The following is a 13,527-nucleotide window of genomic DNA, read 5'->3' as shown; positions in this document are numbered from 1 at the left end:
GGGGAAGTGGCTTGGCCAGGACACCCAGGCCCAGCCTGGCCCGAGTCTTGAGCTGGAATCTTCTCCTTCACAGCTCACTTGTGTGTTTTCCACTTTCAGTTCTTCAGACACCTTACCACGATCCCTCCCCTGCAAGCCCAAAGCCTTCCTGTGCACTGGCTCTCCTGCCCTATCCAGGACACACCTCATCACTAAGGCCCTGAGAAGATGAGCCCCCATCCCCCAGGCTTGGGAGGGCCCCAGCCCTGCACCCCCACCCTGCACTCCCACCCTGCAGCCCCCAACGTGTATCCTCCAGCCTCTGTGTGCACCTCCCACGGTGCGGACCTCGCTTCCTTTCCACACGGCCACTCCATCGAGGGCCAGCCGTGCCCTACACGTAGGTGAGAAGCACCTCTGGAGGCAAAGCCGTGCCTGCCCCCCCGCCCCCCACAGTGTGTCTGCACCCTCAGCCTTGGGCAGCCCTGCTGAGTGACAGCCCCCAAGTCTGCCTTTCTCCGGGACAAATGGCCCTGAAACTGGCCTTGGGCTTGAGACCAGTTTCTAGTGATCGCCGCCCAACTCAGGTTGCCGCCTCTGGACACCCCCAACTTGCCACTGGCCCTCTACAGTCTGTCGTCATATGAGAATCAAAAAGGCCAATGTCTTTCCCTCTTCCCTGGCATGAGGCCGCTCAGTAGAAGGCCCTTGGGGTCTCAGGCTGAGCTGATGCTGGGGTTCCAGCAGCCAGGCCTTTGTCCATATGCTTCCCCTCCTCCTTCAAACCACTTTCAACCCCCAAAGACAGGGGTGCTGCCCCCCCCGGCTCCATCAGGAGGGTTGATTCCCCCACCACGGTGACTGATGATGGTCACCTCCCACTCGGGGAAGCAATGGGGACGCTGCTGTCCACCCCCACCCCCGCCTCACCTTCTTCCTCTGCTCCTTCTGCCTCTCGCGGAACTCCTCGAGGCTCCGCANCCCCGCCTCACCTTCTTCCTCTGCTCCTTCTGCCTCTCGCGGAACTCCTCGAGGCTCCGCAGCTCCTCGCGCAGGGTCAGGGCTAGCTGGATGTGTGAGCTGCCCACGTTCTCCATCTCTGGGGACAGAGCATGGATGTCAGTCCCCAACGCCAGAACTGATGGGCCTCAGCCACCCACAAAACACCCTTGCCTGGACCAGCCCAGCCCCAGCCTCCACACCTTGTCTTCTGTCACCCCCAAATCCTCCACCAGCCTCGCAGCCTGTGCAAAGCGGGGCCACAGCCTGAGCTCACCCCTCCTGGCCAGAATCCATCCACCTCCTCTATGGGGGTATGAGTTTTCCCAGGAGATCCTGTCACCCTGCAGCTTAGGGTGGGGGACAGTTGGGACTTACGCTGCTTCAAGGAATCAAAGGAGGCCCTCAGGGAGCTGCAAAACAGAAAGGTCCAGGTCAGTAGAAGGAGAGCACAGCACCGACCTGAAGTCCTGGCTGGCCCTACGGACTTTTATTTTGGTGGGAAGACCCCTGGTCACTCACACTCACTGCTCTGAAACCAAGAGACCCTCTAAGCAGATGGTGACCATACACTCGGGCCCCGAACAGGGATTTCTGGAAGGCAAAGCTCTGTCTTTGGGGATTATAAAGCAATCAAACCTGCCCACTGTGGCAGAAGAGGGAGGTATCCATGGCCCCACCTTTGCTCCTGGCTGCATACATAGAGAAGAGGGGACTGTCCTGAGGATGCTCCTTCTCTCCTTTGAACCCCACTCCTCCATAATCACAGCCCTGTCGCCTCCTCTTCAGGTACCCAAAGCCCCCAGGATGAGTTTGAAGCAGGGGAGGGCAGCGTGCAGACCCGGCTTTCAGCAGGGCTCCTGGAGGATGTTTGGAGGAAACTAAATGAGAGGCTGGAGCCACGATGCGGGAGGGACCCAGGAAGCGAGAGATGTGGGCACTGTCTGCTCCAGGGAGGGCCCCAGGGTGGGCACCAGGGAAAGACGCTGGCACCCGGCATGGGAGTCAGGGATGACACCTGAGGTATAGAGTTACCAGACTGAGCAAATAATATTATGGGACACCCAGTTCAATTTGAATTTTAGATAAACAATGAATATATATATTTCAAAGATGACCAGTAAGGGGATCTCAACCCTTGGCTTGGTGTTGTCAGCACCACGCTCAGCCAGTGAGCGAACCGGCCATCCCTATATGGGATCCGAACCCGGGGCCTTGGTGTTATCAGCACCGCACTCTCCTGAGTGAGCCACGGGCCGGCCCAACAATGAATATTTTTTGAGTATAAGTATGCCACGTTATATTTGGAGCATACTTCCATTTTTATAGTATTTGCTGTTTATCTGAAATTCAAATTTAACTGAGCATCCTGTATTTTATCAGGCAACCCTACTGAGGGGGCTCTCCCTCAAAGCCACAAGTGGCATTGAGGACCCAGTCCTGTCTGCTGAAGGGTAATGGGACACCATGAGGAAGACGGGTCCCGGAGCAGAAACGGGACCAAGGGGTGCCTCTCAGAGGACTGAGCTCCCCGCCCTGGGGAGGAGGGAGGTGGCATGGAAGCCCAGCCTAGGACAGCAGCAGGGCCTGGGCAGGGGCTTCTTCCTGCTCTGGATTCCTGCGTTAGAAGCAGACCCTGGGGCCAGCTGGCCTGGGTTCAATCCAAGGCTCTGCCACTCACTTGCTGTGTGACTGTGAACAAGTTAGGTCACCTTTCTCAGTTCCCCCTTCTGAAAAATGTGGATGCTAATAGCACAAACAGGAAGACAGTGAGAGAAAGTGAGTTGACATGTAGAAAGCACCTCTATCAGGACCTGGTGCAAAGTGGGTGCTTTACAAAGGCTGTCGCTGTTGTGCGACCCTCCCCTGATACATGGTGGTGCACACCCCGACCCATCCTGGGGGTCCCCAGGCCCCTGCAACCTGACCTGAGCTGTCCCCCCAACCTGCTCCACCTAAAAGTGTTCCATCTTGTCAGAACCCCCACTGGCCTTCAGGTAGGGGGTCCCCTGCTGAGCAGCCCTGTGGGTGGGCTCCTTTCCCACTCCTGCACGCAGCCCCTCGGGCATGAGGAGCAGATTCTCACTCAGGAGCACGTGTGTGAGGGGTGTCCGTGCCTGCGGTGCTCCCGGCCTGGGCCCACAGGTGCTCGGTCTCCAAGGGCACAAAGAGATGAGTTTGTGGTGCCTGCAGATTGGCCCCAAGGGCGAGACTGTTTATATTCCTTTAACCAAGGAGGTCAACATGCTGTGTCTCCTCCTGCCCAGGATGCCTGAGGAGCTGCAGTCAATCAAGGCAGATAGGGAAACTGAGGCCAGAGCATATCATATATTCCTTTAACCAAGGAGGTCAACATGCTGTGTCTCCTCCTGCCTAGGATGCCTGAGGAGCTGCAGTCAATCAAGGCAGATAGGGAAACTGAGGCCAGAGCATATCAGGCTTACTGGAGGATGCCTGAGGAGCTGCAGTCAATCAAGGCAGATAGGGAAACTGAGGCCAGAGCATATCAGGCTTACTGGAGGATGCCTGAGGAGCTGCAGTCAATCAAGGCAGATAGGGAAACTGAGGCCAGAGCATATCAGGCTTACTGGAGGATGCCTGAGGAGCTGCAGTCAATCAAGGCAGATAGGGAAACTGAGGCCAGAGCATATCAGGCTTACTGGGGTCACACAGAGGCAGCGATGAGGGGTCTTGTGTCAGCCGCATCCTGGGGCCGCCCTCGGCCCAGCCAGCTGTCCCCGCTTCCTCTCTATGGAGCAGCTCGCCTGCCCCCTGGTGGCAACAAGGCCACATGGCACCCGTCCTGCTTCCCTGGAGGTTCCCTCCTTTCACTGGGCAGTTAGGGAAACTGAGGCCAAGGAGGAGCAGCAAGCTGTCAGGACTCACAATGATCCAGGCCTGGGGGAGAACTGTGGGTTCCTAGGTACTGCCAGGCCACTGGCCCTAATCTCGTGGATCCCAGAGCATGGTCCGCGGTTTCAAGTACATTCGAATGTGAGGACCGCCGCCCCACGTTATCTACTCCCCACAACTCTGCAAGCAAAGGTGCATGGTTATCCCCATTTTACAGATGAGAAAAATGAAGATCGGAGAGGTGAGGAAACTGCCCCCTGGCCACACAGCTCATAAGAGGCAGAACCAGGTGCAACCTGGTCAAGGAAGGAGAGGACCGGCCGCTGTGGTGACGCCACCTTCCCTTGGGGGGTCAGGACTCTTCTCTGACTCCTCGTCAGCGGTTACACCTCCAACCCCTCTCCTTCCCGACGTGCTCGTCTCTTGGCTGGGTCTCCCCGCTCATGGTTAGAGCCCCCGGGCTCAGCGTGGCCCCTCCTGCCTCCCCAACCTTCACGCACACCATGCCCGGGCCCCCGACTCCTTCATGACCACATCCCCCCCAGACCCACTTGGATCTCACATCTCACAGACGCTTCAAACTCACTCAGAATGTCCAGAGCCCGACTCAGTGCCTGCCCCATAAACCTGCTCCTCTGCAGGGCTCCCCTCTCAGCAGAGACCCCGCTGTCCACTCAGTTATACACACCAGAAACCAGCAGGCATCCTTGCTCTGACCTCTCCCTGTCCTTGCCACCGCCTTCTATTTTATCTCCTGAATCTCATGTCTCCCCACCTTTGGCTGCCACCACCCTAGCGCCTGCCCCGTTCCCTCCATCCCTCCACCTCACTTCCTTTCTGTTAGCCCTGCCCCTCCCTTCAGCCACCTGGCCACTTACCAGTTCCTTTATATGCCATGTTCCTTCTGGCCTCAGGGCTTTTGCAAGTACCAACCCACCTGGCAGCATCGTTGCCTGGCATCCTCTCCTGTCCCTTCTGAGCACTTGTCCCTGATGTTCCTTTGGGTTGACCCATTGACTGTCTCCCCACTGAACTGTGAACCAGGGAGGACACAGGCAATGCCCATTGTCCCCAGCCTCATAGACAAGCCTTCTCAACCCTAAACCCACCTGTGCCCCACGTCCCGGGCCCATGGATGCAGGCCTGGGTGCTATAAGGAATCTGGAAGCAGCTGGCCCTTATGTCTGCCCTGGAATGGATGTTGGGAGCCCCGCCTGAACCCACAGCATTGCCAGGTGGACATTCAGCCTCTGTCATCACCCTGGGACAGTCCTGATGGTGACAGTCCATGCCCACCTTGAACTCCTGTTTGTCCCCATGAGCCCGGCTGGGCCTTGGGGGCTGCATAGATGTGCGTGCTCGCTCTGTCTGGGACAGCTGTGCATGCCTGCAGGCTCTGACCACTCCAGGTGCCCCTCTGCTCCCCTCTGGGCTGTTCCCAGTACTGACACTTTCAGGCCATCAGAGTTTGGCTCCCTCACAGAGCCCAGGACACTCCTCCCTCTCTTGGCCCCAGACTCACAAGAAGGCAGCCTCAGCTCTGTGGGCGAGGGGGGAACCCCAGCTTTGCCTGGGACCCAAGGCAGCCCACTCGGGGTAGTCAAAGATGCTCCCGAGGTGAATGGCCTTAAATTCTGATCTGTGGGGGATCTGGGGACCCTCCAAAGTCTTTTGCTGCCTCATGAGACCTGGAAAAGATGGTTTCTCTTAGATTTCCCTTCACCTTGCTGTGCAGTGAAACTGTCATCAAGGTCTCCTGAGCTCCCCTCTGTTGTGTCTCCACTGCATGACAAGGATGGGGCTGCCGTGCAGGCCTCTGCCTCCTGTCATCCATCACCAGCGCCCTCATACGTAACTCAGGCCATTGCCCTTTGGACTTGGCTCCCAGGAAGCTCGGCCTGAAGTTCTGCTCTCAAGCACCGTCTGGATTTCCAGTGTGAATGTCTCCCTTGTACTCTCCCCACCACATCGCATGTGCCACCTCAAGTCCCTGCGGTGGCCTCCCCATCCCCTGCCTACCTGCCGGCCAGGGGGCTCATGCCTCCCAGCTGACAGGAGTGGGCCCTGTCACGTCCCTGTGCTGGAGGCGGGGCCCACAGACAATGCTGTCCGGGGACCCCTGGTGGGGACAGGGCCCGCCTCTCTGCGCCAACATCCTCAGTGAAGTTCATTGTCTCTGAGCTCACAGGAAGAGAGGTCGTGAAAACACCTCTCCTGACAGGAAAGCCACAGCGTTTCAGGTTCGTGACGAGCGGGGGTGAGATGGGGACGTGAGGATTCAAGCCTGTGCGCCTGGGGGCCGTCCTGGCCCACGGGCAACCGCAGGGGCTCGCAGGGAGCTGGCCGGCCCTGCGCCCCGATCCCCTCTGTTTCCCGAACCCCTGCCCCGCGCGGCTTCCAGCGGGTGGCACCCCTGCCACCCTACCTGGGGCAGGACGAGCAAGAGGAGGCGGTGACAGCTTTATGGGGGAGGTGGCATTTCAGGCAGACCTTGGGGGATGGGAAGGACTGGACGGGGGAGGACCGGGGGCCTCCGCAAGGCCCGCGGCGGGGCGGGGGAGACAAGGCGACGTTTCTGTGCGGCGTGTGTGTGACTGGGCGGCATGGAGGGCCCCGCAAACGCCCGACGCTGCCTTCAAACTGCATTGACAGGGCTGTGGGGACCCCGGAGCTGGGGCAGAGGGTCTTGTTTGTGAGTCCTCCGTCGCCACTGCCCCCCAGGTGGCTGCTGAGTCCACGTGTGAAGGAGGCACACGCCAAAGCTCATTTTAAGATGTGGATCACGCCCTTTAGTGTATATGGCCCGAGCCCCCGGGCCTGAGGGAGGCTCCTGGCTGGTCTGAGGTCGGGGACAACGCAGAAATGCGGCATCTGTCGGCCGCAGAGGTGGGGAAGGCCAACTGCGCCACCCTCTCCGTGCTGGCGGGGCTGTGTGGGGTCACTTGACCCCTGGCTTCTGTCTTCCTGTTCCCCCGCTCCCAGCCTTTCCAACCAAGGGGCTGAGGATGAGCAACCCACAGACCTGGGGGGCACTGTAGGCCCTGGGGAGACCGGGGGCTTCCCCCCACCCAGAAATGGGCCCTGGAGGGTGGGCCACCAGCCCCCACGCTGAATAGCCAGGCCACCTTTCCCAAGGGCCAAGACACAACCTACCCCGCATCAGTCTCTGAGATGAAACCGACGCAGGTGCCATGGCCACCACTCCCACTTCCTGCGAAGAGCCCTCCAGGTTGGTGTGGGGAGGTCTAAGCCAAGACCCTGACAGTGGGCAAGGTGGAGTGTCTGGGAGGGCTTCCTGGAGAAAGTGGGGCACGAGAGGGTCCTTAAGGGAGGCTCTGATGCAAAGGAGTCAGGAAGAGAAAGAAGTCACCCTCCATGTGCTAGACTCTGGCTCCAGGACAGTGCGGCCCTTCGTTTTGTAGTATTGAATTCTTTTTTTTTTTTCCTTTTTGTCTTTTTTACTGACCAGTAATGGGATCACAACCCTCGGTGTTGCGCCCGCACCGCGCTCAGCCAGTGAGCGGGAACCGGTCTCCACATGGGATCTGAACCCTCGGCGGGAGCGCCGCCGCGCTCCCAAGCGGCGCACTCTCCAGTGCACCACCGGGCCGGCCCTGTAGTATTGAATTCTTGAATTTAATTCCCCTGACTCAGTCTAGAGCATGGCACATAGAACAGGTGCTCAATAAATGCTTGCTGACTACATGGGTGAATGTGGACGCTTGGCCCACAGCTAATACTCTCTAGTGCGCCACCGGGCCGGCCCTGTAGTATTGAATTCTTGAATTTAATTCCCCTGACTCAGTCTAGAGCATGGCACATAGAGCAGGTGCTCAATAAATGCTTGCTGACTACATGGGTGAATGTGGACGCTTGGCCCACAGCTAAAGAAACAACTGAGTGGCCTCACTAACCCCAGTATATTCCACGTGGGTCAACAGCAACACTTATTGAGCACCCGCTGTGTACAGTAAACTGAGTTGGGAGCCGCATGGGGCACGGCTGTAAGGGAGGCAGCAGGTGAGCTGGGTTGGGTTTAGCTCCTGCCCCCGCCGTTCACTGGCTCGAAATGTGCCCTGCATTTCCCCACCTCCAAGCTTGTCCATGCCAGTCCTCTGGCCCTTCCTCTGCCTGCCCCTCCCTTCCTCCCTCTTGGGACACCCTCCCTGCCCACGGCACCTGGCTGTGCCCTGCTCCACTAGCTGCCCAGCCTGATGGTGAGCAGGGGCCGGTGCTGGTTTCTCACACACCTTCCCACTAGCTCTGGGCTCCTTTGTGGCTGGACTGCTCAGCACCTGGGGGGTTTGTTTCTGCTTTTCCTGCTGCTGCTTTGGCTGAGTCTTGGGGCCCGACTTCCCAGCCCAGGCTCCTGTTCCTCTTTGCAGCAAGGCAGAGTCTGACCCTGCTCCCCACCCTCAGCCTGGGGCTCCCCCTCCAGGGACTCCCAGCCTCCAGCTCCCTGTGCAGTTTTTTCCAAGGGCCAAGGAGGGGCTGGGTCCCAAAGGAAGTGGTCAAGTCTTCCCAGTCAGGTGTCTCAGCCCCTAACCAAGCTGGTGACTCCAATTTACCTGATGTATGGAGGGGTGGGATCTGCCCTTGAGATTGTAAAGCCCCCTGTGTATTGAGCATTCCAGAGCCTTGGCACTCTCTGCTTGTCACTGGACTGCCCAGAGCACCTCTCGGGGTGGCCATCCCCTTCTCCAAGCAGGCACCCGGGACTCAGAGAGGGGAAGCGAGCATCCCAGGGTCACACAGTAAATAAGTCAGGGCGGACCCTACCCACTCATCCTTCCAGAACCATGCAGAGAATCAGGGCCACCCCGACCCTCAGTCTGGCCACTTCAAATTTCTAAAAGTGCAGTGAGATATTGTATACCTCCCCCCCTCCCACAGCCCACCCAGCTCCCTCCTCCATTTGATTCTCTTTGTTAGTGGCTTCTCCGGCCCTGCTGTAAGTCCCTATCACTCACAGCCCCCTGAGTGTGCCTTACACAGCCCCGCCCCAGCCTGCTTCCCAGCCTGCCCTGCCTGGACCACCTCCCCAGTTCTCCTGACTGCCTGAGCCCTCCTCAACGAGGTCCCCTCTCTTTCTGGGAAAGTTCTTGTTTTCCAGCTGGCCTGGGAGGCCAAGAGGCAAGCATGGGCTCTCCCAGCCCCACACAGCCCACACCTCCCCTGCCTGTGTATCTCCCTCAGTTCCACTGGACAGCCCTAGGCACTGTTCCCCAGGGAAGACGTCCACACATTCTTTACTGTGCCCTGAGCCCTCCCCTGTGCCCAGCCTACATCCAGCCCTCAGTCTTGCCCTTGGGAGAATCTCAGACCGTGTGTTTGTTTATCTGCACAACAGACCACTGGAGTGGGCAGGTAAGAAACAAAATCAGAGAGGTTAACCAACTTGCCCACAGTCACACAGCTCACAAAGGCCGAGCAGGGACTAGAGCTTGTGCATTCTTATTCCCAGGGCTGTGTGCACACTTTGTGATCTAACACATGACACTCTGGGCATTGGGCATTAATCTCCTCTGGCTCACACCACTTTTAAACCTTCCTCAAGCTCTTCCCATGTTTTTCTGGCTTCTGGTTGGAAGCAGGAACCTCCAGGGTGCCCTGTGTCTTTACAAGAGCTAGAGAGTGCTGTATATCCAGAACTCACTCTTGGTCAGCACCAGGCATGGCACAGGCTTGACCTCCAGGGGAGCAGGTGCGAGGGGAAGGGGTTACTATGGCACCTGCAGGGTCAGGCCTCAGGGCCCCCAGGTAGGAGGAGATGGACTCGGAGCCTCTTCAGAACTTGGACTCCAGCACCCTGACCTATCCTCAGCTTGGCTCTGTCCACACCCAGGGGGAGACTGCATTTTCCCAAAGCAGCCCCTCCACTCCACTGTTAGAAAGTTCTCCTCAGCTGCCCTGGGATCAGTCGCCCTCCCTGCATCTGCCCCCTCCAGGGCTCCAGTGCCTCCATAGCAGCAATTCCCCCGCTGGCCTCCCTTCTGAGCGGGGCCGAGCTGAGCCCTTGGGCCCACCTAATCCTCTGAGGAAGGTTGTGTTATTATCCCATCACTGGTCAGGGAATGGAGCTACAGAGAGGGTCAGTAACCAGCATGAGATCACACAGCTGGTGGGTGAGGAGCTGGCACTGGAACCCAGGTGTGTCCCCTCCTGGCCTCCCTCTCTGGCCGCATCTCTGTCCTTGAAGCCAGGCTAAGTCAGTGCTGCAGGAAGCTCAGGCAGCCAGTGGAGGGGCCTGTTGCCTGCACCTCAGGACTTGGATGGAGGCCAGCCCATCTGGAGCAGGCTGAACTGCAAGTGCCTGCAGACCAGTGGCCTCCCGCCTGCCCTGCCCAGCCCTTTCCAGCACTCAGACCCTTGGATTTTCTCCCCCCCACAGAACCTGACCTTGCCCAGAATGCCCAATAACCAAGCACCAAGGAGGGTCCCAACACCCCCATCCTATGACCAATCCCGACCCTCCCTGGCCCTGTCCAGCCTACCCCATGCCAGAAAGCCCTAAACCCTAACTAAAGGTCCAGAAAGGGCCAACAAAGGAGAAGAGTGAGCCCCAGAACCCAGAGCTCTTACTGGATCTCCGTCTGGCCGCCTGCCTTCCGGGCGATCTGCACCAGCTCCTTTCCGTACCGCTCCTCCGCCTGGGCCCTGCAAGAACAAGCGTGGGTGCCGCATCGCCTCCAGGCCTGCTGGCTGCAGGGCCCTAACACATCTGTGGCAGAACCTCAGGGTCCACCTGTCAGCCCTTGGGGGCAGGCATGGCTCGGCCCACCTAATCCTCTGAGGAAGGTTGTGTTATTATCCCATCACTGGTCAGGGAATGGAGCTACAGAGAGGGTCAGTAACCAGCATGAGATCACACAGCTGGTGGGTGAGGAGCTGGCACTGGAACCCAGGTGTGTCCCCTCCTGGCCTCCCTCTCTGGCCGCATCTCTGTCCTTGAAGCCCAGGCTAAGTCAGTGCTGCAGGAAGCTCAGGCAGCCAGTGGAGGGGCCTGTTGCCTGCACCTCAGGACTTGGATGGAGGCCAGCTCATCTGGAGCAGGCTGAACTGCAAGTGCCTGCAGACCAGTGGCCTCCCGCCTGCCCTGCCCAGCCCTTTCCAGCACTCAGACCCTTGGATTTTCTCCCCCCCACAGAACCTGACCTTGCCCAGAATGCCCAATAACCAAGCACCAAGGAGGGTCCCAACACCCCCATCCTATGACCAATCCCGACCCTCCCTGGCCCTGTCCAGCCTACCCCATGCCAGAAAGCCCTAAACCCTAACTAAAGGTCCAGAAAGGGCCAACAAAGGAGAAGAGTGAGCCCCAGAGCCCAGAGCTCTTACTGGATCTCCGTCTGGCCGCCTGCCTTCCGGGCGATCTGCACCAGCTCCTTTCCGTACCGCTCCTCCGCCTGGGCCCTGCAAGAACAAGCGTGGGTGCCGCATCGCCTCCAGGCCTGCTGGCTGCAGGGCCCTAACACATCTGTGGCAGAACCTCAGGGTCCACCTGTCAGCCCTTGGGGGCAGGCATGGCTCCTTGATAAAGTTAAAACCCTACCCTTCCTGGAAATAAATGTTGGCCCAATACAGGCACATTTGAAAGGACATCAAAGGATTTGCCCACTTTGGGAGGAGGTCCAGGTCTGGAGGAAAGCAGGAGAGTCTTATTCCTGACTTTTTAAAGCAGGGGGTGCTCTGATGGTAGCTAAGCAGGGAGGGGGCCCCCTTGCCTCCCTGCAACCCACCCCGTGGCTCACCTCTGCCTCAGCAGCTCCTCCATGTCCTTGCACATCTTCCTGCCGTCCAGCAGCCGCTGCAGCAGCACCTCGTAGCCCGTGTGGGCCGTGAAGTCCCTGCACTGTAATGCAGGACAGAGGGACGCATGAAGACGGGGCAGTACTGAGCACAGCTGGGGGAGGACCACTACCTCCAGGAACAGCCTCTCTCCTGCCTCCTTCTGTCCGACTTGAGGTCAAGCTCTTGGGATTCCTGTGTGGCTCCACACAGGCACATGAGAGGTCCCCCTCCACATCTGTGGAGGTAACAGGTGTGTGAATGAGCCCTGCCCGGCTGACTGGGCTGGGGGTGCCGTGCCTGGCCTCAGAGCTCACAGTCCAGGACAAATCAACTCCAACACGAGACAGTGGATGCCCCCATGATGACAGCAAGCCCTGAAATTCATTCACTCACAGGGCACCTGGCACCATTCCTGTCACCTTCTCAATAACCCTATTATCTCAGCTAAGTGAAGAAATGGAGGCGCATGGGGTGACATGAGACCTTGCCCAGGTGACATAGCTTGGAAGTGGCAGGCCTAGCCTTAAACACAGGCCGTCTGGCTTGAATCGCTGCCCTTCACCTCTGTGTTGCCACAGCAGTTGCTGCTTCCTGGGCACCAGCCGTGTGCCAGATGCTACACTGGGCTGTGGCTCAGCTAATCCTCTCACACTGACCCAATGAGGCAGGCGTTGAAACTGACTTCAGTCAGGACCTGGCACACTCTAGGTCACCCTAGGTGCACCTCTTAACCAGAGTGGGGGAGAGGCGTCTGGAGAATTCCAGGAACAGCTGCCCTCTGCTGCCCAGCACTCACCCAGTCAGTCCTGGTATTCCTAACCAACCCGATTCTCACCCCTGGAGTGGATTCTGGGTGTGCGTTTGAGCTGCTGGTGTGAGAAGCGGGGAGAGAGGTAGTGTGCAAGGACTATGAGGGGACAGAGGTCTCCCAGGACACCTGCAGGCCTATGGAGCAGGTTCCAGGGCCAGGCTGTCTACTCCCAGCGCTCCTGGCCCTGCACGTGTGGCTTACTCCAGGGGAAGGTGTTGGGGCCTGGGAAGAGGCATCAACCCCCCAGGTGCTTGGCCAGGCAATCGCAAACCAGGCAAGCCCTAGTCTGTCTTCTTTTCTGTCCCTACAGACCCCCAAAGCCTCGAGACTGGGGAAAGGAGCCCCTGCTTCCCTGACTGCACATATCCCATCCCTTCCACCGAGCTCAGAGAGCCGGGGTCGCTCCCAAGGCCACGCACACTTAACCTGTCTCAGTCAAAACATGGTGCTCCTTCCCCCTTCCCCTGTCCCCTTGCCTTCCCTCAAATGCCACCTTATGTGTCCATGGGGAGTGGGGGGTGGAGTCAAAATCAAGGAGAGCTTCCTGCAGGAAGAGACATTTGAGCCAGGCTCTGGAAAGCGAAGGTGTTGTCCTTCAGGGTTTAAGGGGAATCAGACATGGGGGGAAGGATAGAGATGGCACACGTTGTCCCAACTGGCCCCACACTCCAGCCCACCCGCAGCAAACAGAACAGTGGACGCTGCAGGCCTGTAGGACACTTAGGGCCCTAAGCTCATACCCTGCTCCCTAAGCATCCCTAGAAATTCCTGAGGAGGACCTGGCCCAGGCTTAGCTGCCCACGGGGTGACAAGCAGGGTGTCTGGGCTCTGGCTGGCCACGCAGGGCCCCAGCAGGAGGAAGTGTCCCCCCAACCTTCCACAGGCCTGTCCTGGGGCAGGCATCTGCTCCCATGTCCGGGCCGACGTTGCTGGGCCAGGAGTGCAGCCCCACACCCAGCCCTGACCCTTCAGGCGATCCTTTCTATCCTTAGCGAGGCCCCCAGAGTGGAAAGAGAAGCGAAACCAAACCTACACTGGCCATCTGGAGGAGGTGGAAGCAGCGAGCGGCCCTGCAGGCTGGGTCTCCAGGAGCT

The 13,527-nt window shown here is 58.8% G+C and overlaps 1 protein-coding gene across 1 annotated transcript in view; it reads right to left on the bottom strand.

Moving 5' to 3' along the window:
* The window catches only part of PSTPIP1 (proline-serine-threonine phosphatase interacting protein 1), a gene marked incomplete at its 5' end in the record, with an annotated part of 22,632 nt that extends 10,949 nt beyond the window's left edge, over nt 1-11,683 (bottom strand). The window contains 4 exons of the mRNA XM_008593596.1: nt 972-1,078; nt 1,357-1,391; nt 11,170-11,244; nt 11,583-11,683. Of these exons, the coding sequence (XP_008591818.1) occupies nt 972-1,078; nt 1,357-1,391; nt 11,170-11,244; nt 11,583-11,683 (318 nt within the window). The remainder of the gene's footprint in view (nt 1-971; nt 1,079-1,356; nt 1,392-11,169; nt 11,245-11,582) is intronic.
* Between the last annotated feature and the right edge of the window lie 1,844 nt (nt 11,684-13,527).

Source organism: Galeopterus variegatus, unplaced genomic scaffold, assembly GCF_000696425.1.
Source record: "Galeopterus variegatus unplaced genomic scaffold, G_variegatus-3.0.2 Scaffold9382, whole genome shotgun sequence".
NCBI classification, from domain to species: Eukaryota; Metazoa; Chordata; class Mammalia; order Dermoptera; family Cynocephalidae; genus Galeopterus; species Galeopterus variegatus.
This window is presented reverse-complemented; position numbering and strand designations above follow the sequence as displayed.